Genomic DNA, 15,131 nt, shown 5'->3' with positions numbered 1-15,131 from the left:
GTGAACCTTGTCAATATTAGTTATTGGTCTTTATTGATCTTCTCCACTAAAATCCTATCACTTGATTGGGCTGACTAAACTGTCCCAGATTCTGTACAAACACGAGACGACAGATTTAGAGAAGCTCTAAACTTCTTTTGTTTTTTTGTTTTTTAATAATTTTATATCATCTTTTTAACCAGTTAATTGCCAGAAAATTCGTCCTTCAAATATCAATCGATTCAAATGATTCTCATCTTGGTAAAAAGACCTCTCAAACCTGGGGCTTCACGAAGTGTGATATGATTATATATATATATATATAAATATATATATATATATATATATATATATATATATATATATATATATATAATATGTGTGTCTATAGAGAGGGAGAGAGAGAGAGAGAGAGAGAGAGAGAGAGAGAGAGAGAGAGTAGAAAATAGACTTAGGAGAGTGTTAGAGATAGAGAAGAGAAAATAATAAGTGGGAGATGAGAGGGAGAGAGAGAGAGAGAGAGAGAGAGAGAGAGAGAGAGAGAGAGAGAGAGAGAGAGAGAGAGAGAATCTATATTAGTACAACAATACTTTGATTCATTAAACTTCCTTCTCTTGCGAGTGAGAGCTACTTCCTGCCTCGTTTTTCCCCATTTCTTCGCCTCAATTTGTCAGAAATTGCGTGTGTTCTCTTACAAGTCCATCAAAAAAGGTACGCAGTATATGGCTGTGAGGGGGTAGCATTAAGAACATTGTCCTCCTCTTTGAGAACGGATATTGGAACGTCACTTCCGGTGTCTGTAATCTCTATTTCCGGTCATTTATCACAAGTTCCATTGTTTTTATCTCATCCACTGTTCATACCCTTTTAGTTTTAATCTTTCAGTTATTGTTTCCTCTTTTTTATTGGTACTTTGTTGTTGTTGTTGTTGTTGTTGTTGTTATTGCTACATCAACTGCTGTATTTGTAACCCTTCGCCTTAAAACAGTATTTATTTCGGGGTTGACCAGGTGCCAAAAGGACAGTTTGAAGTCCAAATGGACAGAAATGTGATATTTTAATTTTTTTTTTGTCAGTTTCAGAAATAACAACCATTATATTCAAGAAAACCTGAAAACTCAACCCAAGTCGCAATTATTTATTATTTTATTTTTTTGGGTCTATAAATTCAATGTTTAGAAAATAAATAAACCACTCCGATAAAATCTAAAGCAAAGATGTATAATGGCGTTTTTTTTTTTTTTTGTTTTTTTTTTGTTTTTTTTTTTTTTTGTTTTTTTTTTTAGTGTTTAAACGATTTACGGCGCTTGCAACACATTAAGGTCATATCAGCGCCAGTATAATGACGTTTTGGGGCAGTAGTAGTAGGTCACAGATAATATGTTGTTTTGTTGGGGGTTTTGTTGTTGTTGTTGTTGATGATGATGTTGCAGTTGTGTGTGTGTAACTTAAGTCATCTGTGGTCCCGTTAGCTCATTTGGTAAAGCACTCGCTTCACACGCAAAGGACCCGTAATCGATCCCGGGTGCATCGAGATTTTATTTTCTGACCCCCCCCCCCCCCTGTCCACCCAGCAGTGAATGGGTAGCTGAGTCTGTTAGATTAGGCGGAAAGAACATCGCGATAGACTCGCGTCCTATCCAAAGGATAGCAAACTATTGCTGTTGTCCATTTCGCACAATGGAAACCGGGATAAACTCCGGCTCCATGGTCTGAATGGCTCTGAAAGACTACTGCCAAAGTCGTTGTAGATATCACTTATTGTATTATTGTATGCCACAAGTTTCACGTACACCATTACATCAGCAAAAACGAATCGAAACAATACATAGCAATAACGTGTATTGTTATTGTAATATTTAATCAATAGATTTGCGGGTGGTTGGATGGGAGCATCACCCTTGATTCATATACCTATGATGTTCGCATGGGTGTACGATCCGATAGTGATGTCGTTTCTTCTTCTCTTTACTAGCCTATCCTGCTTCTTTGGTTTGTGATTGTATTTTTGACAAGGGGATATTTTTTTTCTGTAAATCTTCTACCTGTTTGTTCTTGGTTATTTATAATTTAGCTTATGATATCTTTAGGTTATGATTTTGATTTACATTTGTACTATTTTTGTTAGATTGCTTGTTTTTTTGTTTTTTTTTGTTTCAGCGGTCTCTCATATAACCTCAATTGTGTTGGAAGAGACCTAAAGCAACAAACAAACAAACAAATAATCAATAGAATTATGGCATTACTAATCAATATTAAGGGCATTCAAGGGATCTTATCCTATTTTGACCTATACCACATGTTATGTTATGTTACATACAATCGTATGTGCTAAAATCACAATTTATCCCAAAACCATTGGGGTTTTTTTTTTTCTTCTAATTTGTTGTTTTATAGAAATGTAAACAATATATATATATATATATATATATATATATATATATATATATATATATATATATATATATATATATATAACATAATCAGAGGCTTGGCGAGCAACCTTAGCCACATCGGCCAAGATACAAACTTTTTGAACAGTCAAATGTTTAGTTAAGAGTTTTGGGAGATGATGTATTATTTTGTCTTGTAAAGCATCTCTCTGTTATGCACTGTATTTTTTGTTTTTGTTTTACAGATATATGATTTAATGTGTCAGTATGAGACATTTAGATGATCTCAAATAAGTACATACTGATCGTTTGCTCTTGGAATCTACACTTGTTTCCTATTTGAACTAATTCTCTTTTGACTTAATTTTTCTTGGGTGCTTTAATTGTACTTCTAGAACGTTGTACTTCCCCTTTCTCTTCCTTTTTTTCAATGGCGGTGATATGATTCTAAAGTGTTGCAAGCGCCGTAAAACCCTTTCAAACAACACCAAACACAATCATTCAAGTGATCAAACGTCGCCAACGATAATACCTGAAAAAATAAACGACGAAGTCTGATGTTTTTCACTATTAATTCAGTTTTCATGGTATTGAAGCTATGCGCTTAGCCCAACGTGCACTTATTTGTAGGTCTGATTACTCAATTCCTTATGGGCTCATTGTTGTAATGGAAATCTGAAAAAATGACGCAACATATTGTACATTACAACAGTGTTAAAATAGGCCCATAAATGGGTTCGAATGTCAGACCTGCATTATATGTATACGTCGACTTGGCCAATAGAAACTCAAAAATTTCGCCAGCTGGATATAACGTACCAACCCACAAAGCTATGTGTAAACTTAAACGTTTATGTATGTCTGATTGGTACATTTATTGAGAATTACTCATGAAAATGGCTGGCTAAAAACAATAACAAGTTAACGAATGTGTTCCCAACCTACAACGATCGACGAACGACGTTGAAGAAAACGAAGATCTGTCCTCAGAATCTTAGGACATCTCTTCGTTTCTTCCACGTCGTTCGTAGTTCTCTGTAGGATGGGAACATAATCGTTGTTTGTTTGTTTGTTTGTTTTTAAGGGTTTTATGGCGCTTGCAACACATTTAGGTTATATCAGCGCCAGTAAAAAGGAAGAAAATGGGATAGTCAAATTCTAGAATTACAATTAAAGCACGCAAGAAAATGTAAGACAAAGGGGAACTGGGAGCAAATAGGGATCAGATGTAGAATCCAAGAGCATACCACCAATGTACTTAGTCTGATATCACCTATAAGTCTCATCCGGACACAAGCACAAGATCCAACAAAGAGGAATACACTCAAATGCTTACATTATACATTCAAAATAACAAATATAATACTACATATAACAGAGAGGGATGATTTACAAGGAAAAAATATCTTCTCCCAAAACAACTGTGCTGTTGACTGTTTCCCTCCCAACCAAGGAATCCGGTCTGGGCCAGGACAAAACCAAGCAATCTCATTCCCAGACCAAGACGGAAAGTAAATTGGAAAACAGCTATAAGGGGATAGAAGACAGAAAGTGCCCACCATGGGAGACCGTAATCGTTAACTTGCTAAAAACAAAGAGCTGGGTGTCGTCAACTTCGTTCCTTCTATAAATAAATAAATAAATAAATAAATAAATAAATAAATAAATAAATACGCTTTATTCATCCCCAAAGTGAAATTTGTATCTGGGGTCTATTCCAAAGGAAGACTGGAATAACCCAGGCGTCCGCTTCAATGCAGCGCCGCAAAGTGAGGTAGGGCTACTAGGTGACTTGCTCAAAGCCACACAACGAGGCGGGTGATCGAACTCGGTACCTTTTCGGTACGCAGCAAATACCGTCCCGCTGAGCCACGCTCCCCCCCCCCCCCCCCCCCCCCCCCCCCCCTCCCCCGTACAAAGTAGTGATTTGAGGCGGTTGGTCTCATTTGAAAGAGATTCTTTGGCTTGATGTAGGAGAGAAGAGGGGGGGGGGGGGGGGGGGGGGGGAGGGGATGTGGAAGGTTCTTGTAGACTATGTTTTGTTCGAGGAACGGATCAAACCAGATTGGTTGTTGCCTTAGGTAGTTGGGATCGACAGTGGATAGGGATGAATTCAAGTGGCCGCCATAAGATATCTGTATTATTGTTTGGGTTTTTTCTTCTAATTATATGTGTGTATGTGTTTGTGCGAGTGTGATTGTTTATATATATATATATATATATATTATATATATATATATATATATATATATATATATATATTATATATATACGTGGATGGACACCACAGAAACATGTGTTTCGGCCATAAATAAGTGAGTGACTCAATTATAATATATATATATATATTTTAATATATATATATATATTATATATATATATATATATATATATAGAATGCGCTTGGCCAAGGAGTTCACAACATTGCCATCCGGAAGTATAACGGACTAAGACACAAACTCTGTGTAACCATGAACTTTAATAGTCAGGTTAATACAGCTTAGTAAGAACAACTCACAAACGCGGATGGCAAAAACAATAACAAAGGCCTGAGTGACGTCATCTTCGAACTATCTATCTTTATATATATATATATATATATATATATATATATATATATATATATATATATATATATATATATATATATATAAACAAAAGAGATTGGGGGAAAGAGAGAAGAAAAGGATATAGATACGATTGAAATGCGATTATGTTTCTGTAGAGCTGATTATTCTATTTCGTTTATAAACAATATGATCTACGTTGTTTCTCTGTTAATTGATTAATTAATTAATTAATTAATTTAATTATTAATATTGATGCACGGTGTATTTCTTTGCGCGTATCTGTTCAAAAGTGTTTTCATTATTATTATTCTATTCTTTCTCTTTAATACGATTAAACAAAAAATGTATATTCGTACGTCCCATAATTCTTGCTTTTAATTCCAATTTTCGGCCTAGCCTAGATATAAACATACCGGACGTAAATCAGTTTTCAGGCGATGGGCTAAAATGTTTCCTTTTTAAAAATATATATATAAGCAGGGGCAATAACCAGACAAATGAATTAAATTTACAACAGAGGTCGTTTCCCTTGCTTGTTCGTTGCTCCTGGCGATTTATTTATATCTATCGCTTTATTTGATTTATCGTTTCCTTTATTTAAATCATTCCCCACGAGAATCGCCTGTTGTTTGTAGGGGGTTGCTTTTAGGGTTAGACTCGTGTATGTTTTCATTCCTGGAAAGATCTCAAGGTTTGGTTGTTTTTTGTTTTGTTTTTTTCTTTTGTATGTGTGGATAACAAGCAGAGGACAAACAATACAACAAGTTGAATGTTTCAAATATTTAGGCTTCAATGTAACATCCAATGGAAAATCAGATTGTGAAATAAAGAAAAGAATAGGTATGGCGAAGAATTCATTCAACCAGCTGCATACAATTATGAAAAACAGGAATATTAGCATGAAAACAAAAATCAAGGTCCTGGATTGCTATGTACTGTCTGTGCTGCTATATGGTTGTGAGAGCTGGACCATAAACAAGACCATGGTTAAAAGACTGGAGGCAGTGGAAATGTGGTTTTACAGAAGAATGATGAGGGTGTCATGGATGGAAAGGAAAAGAAATGAAGAAATTTTAGAAATGGCAAACAGAAAAAGATCACTGATAACAAAAATCATCAAACGCCAAATGGAATTTTTAGGACACATTATCCGCCACCCTGGTTTGGAAGTACTCGCCTTGACTGGAAAGATGAATGGAAAAAGAATAAGAGGAAGACAAAGAATAACGTATTTGAAAGGGATAAGAACTTGGACAGATGAAGCTGAGAAAGGTGGCGCTGCTTTAATAGAATTGGCAAGAGATAGATCAGCTTGGGGAAGATGACCTCCGACGTCTGCTTCAGATATGGAACTACATGATATATATATATATATATATATATATATATATATATATATATATATATATATATATATATATATATATATATATATATATGCGTGTATGTGTGTGTTTTATTTTGTTTTGCTTTGTATAGTTTTTTTATTGTCTGTTTGTTTTGTTTTTGTTTGTTTGGAGTTTTTTGGGTTTTTTGTTTTTGTTTTGTTTGATTGTTTGTTTGTTTTTGTGGTCATATATTAAGCAAACTATCCTTATTTTCTTCGTTTTAAAAAAGCAATACTGTACATTGAGATATTGTAGTGATATGGTTTTATGTCGGAGCATGGAAGAGTTCATCGCAAACGTTTGAATCAGTGTAATCAACTTCTCTTGTACGGATGCCTTCTCTCTCCCCCCCCCCCCCCCCCCCCCCCCCACCCCCTTGCACCACCAACATTCTAAAAGTAGAAAAAACAACACCAAAAATAAATACCGTAGTTTTTTTTTTTTAAACCCTGTCTGAACGATGAAACATTCTGTCCACTAGCAAAACGCTCTTTTCCCGATTTGGTTAGAATATTATTTTTTAACTTCAAAATAATTCGAAGCCTGAAAATGACCCTCAATATATCAACAACAAAAATCAAACCTGAGACTTCAAATATGTCTCAAAGAAATCTATGGTCTGATTTTTTGTTTAATTTGTTTTGTATTTTTTTTTATTGGTTGTTTTTTTTTATTTATTTTTTTTTGGGGGGGGGGGGGGGGGGGGGGTTAGCGAGCCTAAGGGTCCAAACAGAGTTAGCCCGTTGTCAGCACGTCGCCGGTCCTGGCTCAACCCGTCGCCTATCCGTAGCAAAAAAACGAACCGTTCCGTGCCCTTTCCACCGCATGATTTGAGGAAACATGGATGCTGAGATCTTGACTATTTTGTACTGTTTAAAACATAAACGTCGTTATCGCAGGCGAAGATATTGGATTCACCAGAAGAGAGAAACGTATGAGGAGTTCTACCACCTTGTAGATAAAGTACTGAATGATGAAGAACAGTGCTTAAAATACATTCGAATGAAACCAAGCACTTTTTACTTGCATCATCATCATAATCATCATCATCATCATCATCTTCATCGTCATCGTCATCATCATCATCATCATCATCATCATCATCATTATCATCATCATCATCATCACCACCACCATCACGTAGAATGCAAAGAAATTTACGCACTCTCAGATTTCAACAAAAATTTAATCTACCGGTAATGAATTTGAATCGATCGATATATATATAGTTAATAAGAAAGAACTACTGGATGGAGAGTACTGCCGGTGCTGGTTCTACTGATCGAGGCCTTCTTGGAGTGACTATTGATTCTGTACACTCGTGTCTGGTGGTGGTGCTGATTTGAGTTGTCGCTCATGTCATATGACAACCAGTTTGGGCAGTTAACACTCTGCTTTATCATACAGAACCTGGCGTTTTCTAATAGCCTCTATCAAAACTTCGTTTTCCGTGATAGATCAAGAGAGAGAATAATAAGGGGAAAAAAACGGTTCCGAGCTGGCCAAATTTTAGTGCAACTGTAAAATGAAAACTCCAGCAAAACGACGGGTGTAGCACGGATACACCACGGGTGATTCACTGATAAGCCCCGGGTGTGCCCCGGACGTGCTGCGGTTTCAGCACGGGTCGGCGCTGGGTTAAAAACGGCGCCACTCCCTACAGGTATATTATGTGAAAGCATATTACTGAAGTTCAGACCTGTGAAAAAAACAACGGGCACGGACCGCCGACGTGCTGACAACGGGCTAACTCTGTTTGGAACCTTAGTCTAAATTCATCGATATTTGAGGTTTTGACAAATAATGACAAAATGAAAATAAAATGGCGTTTTTTCATATATTATATTTGGCCGACTGTTCTCGTTGACCTGTTGCCTATTTTAAATCTTATCACTCCTCGTTTCCCCAATTCATGTTCTTTCAATACACCATGACACTATGGAAAAAAAAAAGAAGACAAAAAGCCCACACATTTTTCATATTTTGGCCAGACAAAAATCGTCTTTCAACATCGATCGATTAAAATGACCCTCTTGGCGTCCCGGGTTTGAAAGTTGCTAGTTATAATTAATTTGAAAATATCAAAGCGACAAGGTAGGGAGAAGGCACAGCAGGTGGTGTAAGATAAATATCTGAAAAAGTGTTTATGACACAGTGCTAGACAAAGCAGGTTCGATCCCCAGTCGAAACAGTCTGATTTCTAGGGTTGTTTTTTTTTTCTTTTATATTTTTTCTTTCTTGTATTTTTCCTGGGTGGGGTTCCTGACCTCCCATAGTGAGCAGGGAGGCACTTACTGTGTCTTCTATCCCCCTGCATCTGTTTTCCAACATGCTTGCTGTCTTTGTCTTAGAGGGAGATCATTTTGTTTTGTCCTGGCCCTGGCTGGGAGGGAAACAGTCTAAATGTATAGTTACAGTTTTGGGAGATGATTTTTTTTTTGTCATGTAAATGATCTCTCTGTAATGCACTGTATTATGTTTTGTTTACATATTATAAATGATTTGCAAACATTTGAGTTCATTCCTCTTAGTGTGGACATGTGCTTAACGTCAGGATAAGACATTTAGGTGATCTCAAACTTTGATGATGTGCTGTTGGAATCTACGTCTGTTCCCTATTTGAACCAATTCCCCTTTGTCTTACCTTTTCTTGGATGTACTTTAATTGCAATTCTAGAACTTTTTACTATCCCATTTTCTTCCTTTTTACTGGCGCTGATATGACCTTAATGTATCGCAAGTGCCGTAAAACCCTTTAAAAACAAACAAAACCATAATATCTGGTGAGTGTGGAGAAAAAAAAAAAGTAATTATTGTCTTTTTACAATTTTGTTTATTTTTCGCAGAGAAGTCATCTCCTTTCAAGATCCTTTCCAACGGAAAATCGAATCGTAACCAGGGTGGAGGGCGCTGTGAGGAAGTGGGCGTGCCGGCAGGGCTCTCGGCCTCGGGCAAGACGACCGGAAGTGGAGCGGAGAAAAGCAACGGAACTGTCAACTCGAACAACAAATCGTATGCTTTGGAAATTCCAAATGAAATCTCGAAACCGGTGAGATTTTGGTCTGTTCAAAGTTAACTCATCAAACACGTTGTTCGAATTTTCTCTTTCTTGACATAGAAATTCTTCCACTGTCACCAAGAGAGCTACAGTGCGACTTCGTGATTTTGTTGAATGACATTTATTTGGATTGGGACTTGTAGGTCCCAGGTTCGAGTCCGACTGTTGTGGGCGCAAAAGTTAGTCCTTGAAAAAGGCTCTTTACTCTCGTTTTCTCGCCATCATCAAAATGAGTATACTTGGCCAATAACAGCTACAGCGTCGTCTCTGTCGAAAAAAAATTTGGAAGATTTTAGCGCCTTATAGGCGTCATGTTTCGTCTTAGATCAGATGTTAAATGTTGCTATTGATTCGGGGCCCATAGGAAAGCACTCTGAACGTTGCAGTTCATATTTGCTTTATATAAGAGCTAACTTAGGGCTTGTGTGTATGTGTGTGTGTGTATATATATATGTGTGTGTGTGTGTGTGTGTGTGTATGTGTGTATGTGTGTAAACAATGAAGCACGAGTCGCATCGCTTTTACCGCTCTCTTGGTGAAAACTGTGTTTAAATTATAGCCACTAGGTGGGGTTCCTGACCTCCCATAGTGGGCAGGGAGGTACTTATTGTGTCTTCTATATCCCTATATCTGTTTTCCAACTTGCTTTCTGTCTTTGTCTTGGTTTTGTCCTGGCCCTGGCCGGATACCCTGACTGAAAGGGAAACAGTCAAATGTATAGTAAGTTTTGGGAGATGTATTATTTTTGTTTGCATATTATATATGATTTATAAACATTTGAGTGTAATCCTCTTAGTGGGGACCTGTGCTTGTGTCTGGATGAGACTTTTAGGTGATTTCAAATTAAGTTCTTTGATAGGGCGCTCTTGGGATCTACATATGTTTCCTATTTGAACCAATTCCCCTTTGCCTTCCTTTTACTTGGTGCTTTAATTGTAATTCTACAACTTTTTACTATCCCATTTTCGTCCTTTTTACTGGCGCTGATAAAAATTGCAAGCGCCGTAAAACCCTTAAAAACAAACAAAACCATAAATTATAGATAGTATGCGCTTGGCTTAGAAGCTCATAACATTGCCATCCGGAAGTATAACGAACCAACACACAAAACACTGTGTAACCTTGAACTTTTATAATCTGGGTAATACAGTTTAGTGAGAATCACTCACAAACGCGGATGGCAAAATACAATAACAAAGGCTTGAGTGACGTCATCTTCGTTCTATCTATAGTCAGATAAAATAGGAGAGCATAGAGTTTGAAAGATGTCGAATTCCGCCTGTTAAGGGTTAATAAACCATTTGATTTTTCACTTCATACTTTATCTTTGCATTATCATACAATCAAATCTTTAAATCTGAAAAGTTATTATTTATAAAACGCATTTCCGCCTATTCACAATGCTCGATAAAGATAAAGTAGGACGAAAAATTATAACTAAGGTCTCGTTAACGTTGTGATGGAAATGGTCTCAAATCGACGTGTATATATATGCAGGTCTGACATCCGAACCCACTTGTGTGGGCCTATTTTGACATTGTTGTAATGGACAATATTTTGTCTTTTTTTTTTTTTAGATTTCCATTTCTACAATGAGCCCAAAAGAAATTGGGTTATCAGACCTGCAAATAAGTGCACCTCGTCTCAAATCAACCTATCCTCCAATACAACACCATTAAAACAAGCCCATAATTGCGTTCGTTATATCCGATTTGAACAATATTTGAACGTAGCCATAGGCGCTTCACAATTCACAATGATTTAGATATCTAGTTCTTCCAATAGCCCATAATATAATGTAACCAAGCGTCTATTTCATACAGTGGAAGTTGCCATTTTATATTTATATCATTATCATACACAAAGATAATGGCTCTTATTTTGGTTATTTGAAGCATTCAGATTGAAATTGAATTATGTAGGTATGTTGTTGGTGTATTTTATTGTGGCGGGAGTTGGATTTTTATTTTAATGGGGGTTTTTTTGGTTTGTTTGTTTGTTGTATTTTTGTTTTTGTTTTGTTTTGTTTTTTTTTTTGAGGGTTTTTTTGTTTTTTTTTTTTTTTTTTTTTTTTTTGGGGGGGGGGGGGGGGGGGGGGGGGGGGTGGGGGGAGTTGTTGTTGTTGATGTTGTTATGATTGTTGTTGATGTGTGTGTATGTGTGTGTGTGTGCGTATTTTGCTGGGTTTTTAAACATTTTATTTTTAGCACCTATATAACAATAGATTTGTGGAAGTAGAACCCAACGTTAAAATGGAGGGTTGTTACATTTGATAACTCGTGTTGAACTCTTTCTTCCCCCAGGAACCCCAGCAGAAAACGACTTGCCGAGACTTCAAATCGCTCACATCATCCAAAACAGTTCAGTAAGTGTCAACGGTTGCTGGTGAAGGGTCGCACAACGAGTACAATAATGTTTGTTATTGTTATTCTTATTTATAAACCCACTCACCTTCTCCATCAATGTATATTCTTGGCAATCTATTTTTGTGACCCCTCTCCTCAAAACGGCATTATGTCGAGTTGGACCAGATGCCAAAAAGTCAAATTATAGTTAAACTTGTCAAAAATATGACATATTGGTATTTAGCACAGTAAAATATGATATTCCTGCTCCTCTATAAAGCATATAAACTCAAATTAAGCATGATATCCCTGGCTACAAATTTCATTTTCAGCGTCTTATTCATCCCGACTTAATACCGGTTTGAGACGAGGGGTCACATATCCGTCTGTCTGTCTATCTACATATTTATTTATGTATTTATTTATTATCTCTTTCTATCGCTCTCCCCATCTTTTTATCTTTCTTTCAATATATCCATCTATCTATCTATCTATCAATATATCCATCCATCTATATATCTTTCTTTCAATATATCCATCTATCTATATATCTTTCTATCAATATATCCATCCATCTATATATCTTTCTTTCAATATATCCATCCATCTATATATCTTTCTTTCAATATATCCATCCATCTATATATCTTTCTATCAATATATCCATCCATCTATTTATCTATCTATCAATATATCCATCCATCTATATATCTTTCTATCAATATATCCATCTATCTATCTATCTATCAATATATCCATCCATCTATATATCTTTCTTTCAATATATCCATCTATCTATATATCTTTCTATCAATATATCCATCCATCTATATATCTTTCTTTCAATATATCCATCCATCTATATATCTTTCTTTCAATATATCCATCCATCTATATATCTTTCTATCAATATATCCATCCATCTATTTATCTATCTATCAATATATCCATCCATCTATATATCTTTCTATCAATATATCCATCCATCTATATATCTTTCTATCAATATATCCATCCATCTATATATCTTTCTATCAATATATCCATCCATCTATATATCTTTCTATCAATATATCCATCCATCTATATATCTTTCTATCAATATATCCATCCATCTATATATCTTTCTATCAATATATCCATCCATCTATATATCTTTCTATCAATATATCCATCCATCTATATATCTTTCTATCAATATATCCATCCATCTATATATCTTTCTATCAATATATCCATCCATCTATATATCTTTCTATCAATATATCCATCCATCTATATATCTTTCTATCAATATATCCATCCATCTATATATCTTTCTATCAATATATCCATCCATCTATATATCTTTCTATCAATATATCCATCCATCTATATATCTTTCTATCAATATATCCATCCATCTATATATCTTTCTATCAATATATCCATCCATCTATATATCTTTCTATCAATATATCCATCCATGTATCTATCCGTTTGTCTTACGGGTCTGTCTGTCTATCAATGTATTTATCAACCTGTTGTCCTATTTGTCAATCTATATCTATCTGTGTGTGTGTATATATGGGGTTCGAGCCCCGCTTCAGGCACTTTCGATTTTTCCTTGGGCAAGATTATAATATAAACCCCCAATTCGCTCACTTGGACAACATGGGGTGATTCCTGTTGACATCAGACATCTTGTTTGATGGATTATCTATATTCCTCCGTGGAATCCTAGTCCACGGGATTTTATGGTGCCGTTGGAAATATGTTTATCTGTACTTAAATGTATATTTTTAGTTTCCTATGTATTTAACTAAGTGCTATGTAATTAATAAGATTTTCAACATAATATTTCAAAATGGATAGGTAACTATTCGGCTATGTGGTCTTGTGGTCTGACACTCGCTTTCGGATCGGAAGGTCTTGAGTTCGAGCCTCGCTCAGCGCATAGTGAGTCCTTAGAAAAGGCTTTTTACTCACAGTCTCTCACCGTACTCATGTGTAAAATGAGTACCTACCTGGCCGTTAACAACGTTGTCTGTTGGAAAAATAGTCTCGTGCTACATGTTACATGTTGCTGTTGGTCAGGGACCCCTTGTAAAGCGAATTGAGCACATTAAGTGGATATTGCGCTATATAAAAGCTCAAAAATTTAACATATTGTTCCTCGTCTATCGCAAATGTTGACCGAATTGTGCCATCCGGATTCGAACCTGTAACCCCCATACTACAATATCAATAGTGACGTTTCTCCGTTTTTCTCTCCATCCAGTGTCACCAATAGCCAGATCGAGTTCTTCAAAATGTTAGACGAAAAGATAGAAAAGGTAAGAAAATTGATGAATTAGGCGAAAATCATTATAAACGGCAATATAAACGGTAAAAATAAGTTGATGAATCAGGCAAAAATCAATGGAAAATGTTGTTTGTTTGTTTTTTTTGTTTGTTTTTTTTTTGTTTTGTTTTTTTTTAAGTTGGATTAAATAAATAAATGAAAAGATAAGAAAGTTGATGAATCAGACAAATATTAATAGAAAAGGTTTTTTTAAAAGTTGATGGATTAGAAGAAAAAAGGAACAATGTAAGTGAAAGAGACAAAATTATTGAAACTGTTTTTAATGGTGGATTAGACGAAAAAGGAAGAATATATTAGTGAAAAAGACAAGAATATTGAAAAGGTTTTATTTTAAGTTTGTGGATTAGAAGGAAAATGAAGAATGTTTGTGAAAGAGACAAGAATATGAAAATGGTTCTTTAAAAATTGGTGGATTAGAAGGAAAAGGAAGAATGTTAGTGAAAGAGACAAGAATATGGAAATGGTTCTTTAAAATTTGGTGGATTAGAAGGAAAAGGAAGAATGTTAGTGAAAGAGACAAGAATATGAAAATGGTTCTTTAAAAATTGGTGGATTAGAAGGAAAAGGAAGAATGTTAGTGAAAGAGACAGGAATATTGAAATGGAAAGTTGACGAATTAGACATAATAATAATAAATAATAATAATAGATCTTTATTGTCCATAAATATGGCAATTTGTCATTTAGTTACACTTGTTATAACGTTATATGATAACTATAACATTGAACAGATACTTCACTCCTACTTATTCTCTCTCTCTCTCTCTCTCTCTCTCTCTCTCTCTCTCTCTCTCTCTCTCTCTCTCTCTCTCTCTCTCTCTCTCTCTCTCTCTTCCTCTCTTTCATGTACATATTATTGTTATTTCCTCCACAGGGAGATGGGTACACCACATCAGCTGACGTGTCCGAAGTGTCATCCTTGGACGAAAACTTCCGGCACTGACCACTCATTGTCTTGCCATGTCCATAACAATCACATAACAACATATTATTATTATTATTATTATTATTATTATTATTATTATTATTATTATTATTATTATTATTATTATTAT

General features: G+C 35.4%; 1 protein-coding gene across 1 annotated transcript in view; it reads left to right on the top strand.

The window, feature by feature from the left end:
* LOC144980048 (uncharacterized) overlaps nucleotides 1–15,131 on the top strand; it is a gene marked incomplete in the record, with an annotated part of 213,741 nt that extends 198,610 nt beyond the window's left edge. Inside the window, 4 exon segments of the mRNA XM_078927523.1 lie at nucleotides 9,177–9,379; nucleotides 11,692–11,753; nucleotides 13,994–14,048; nucleotides 14,951–15,131. Of these exon segments, the coding sequence (XP_078783649.1) occupies nucleotides 9,177–9,379; nucleotides 11,692–11,753; nucleotides 13,994–14,048; nucleotides 14,951–15,019 (389 nt within the window).

This window comes from Berghia stephanieae, chromosome 9 (genome assembly GCF_034508935.2).
Source record: "Berghia stephanieae isolate SIO BIC M18660-M18661 chromosome 9, UCSD_Bste_1.3, whole genome shotgun sequence".
NCBI classification, from domain to species: Eukaryota; Metazoa; Mollusca; class Gastropoda; order Nudibranchia; family Aeolidiidae; genus Berghia; species Berghia stephanieae.
Note: the sequence above shows the minus strand (reverse complement) of the source record. Positions and strands in the feature narration are given on the sequence as shown.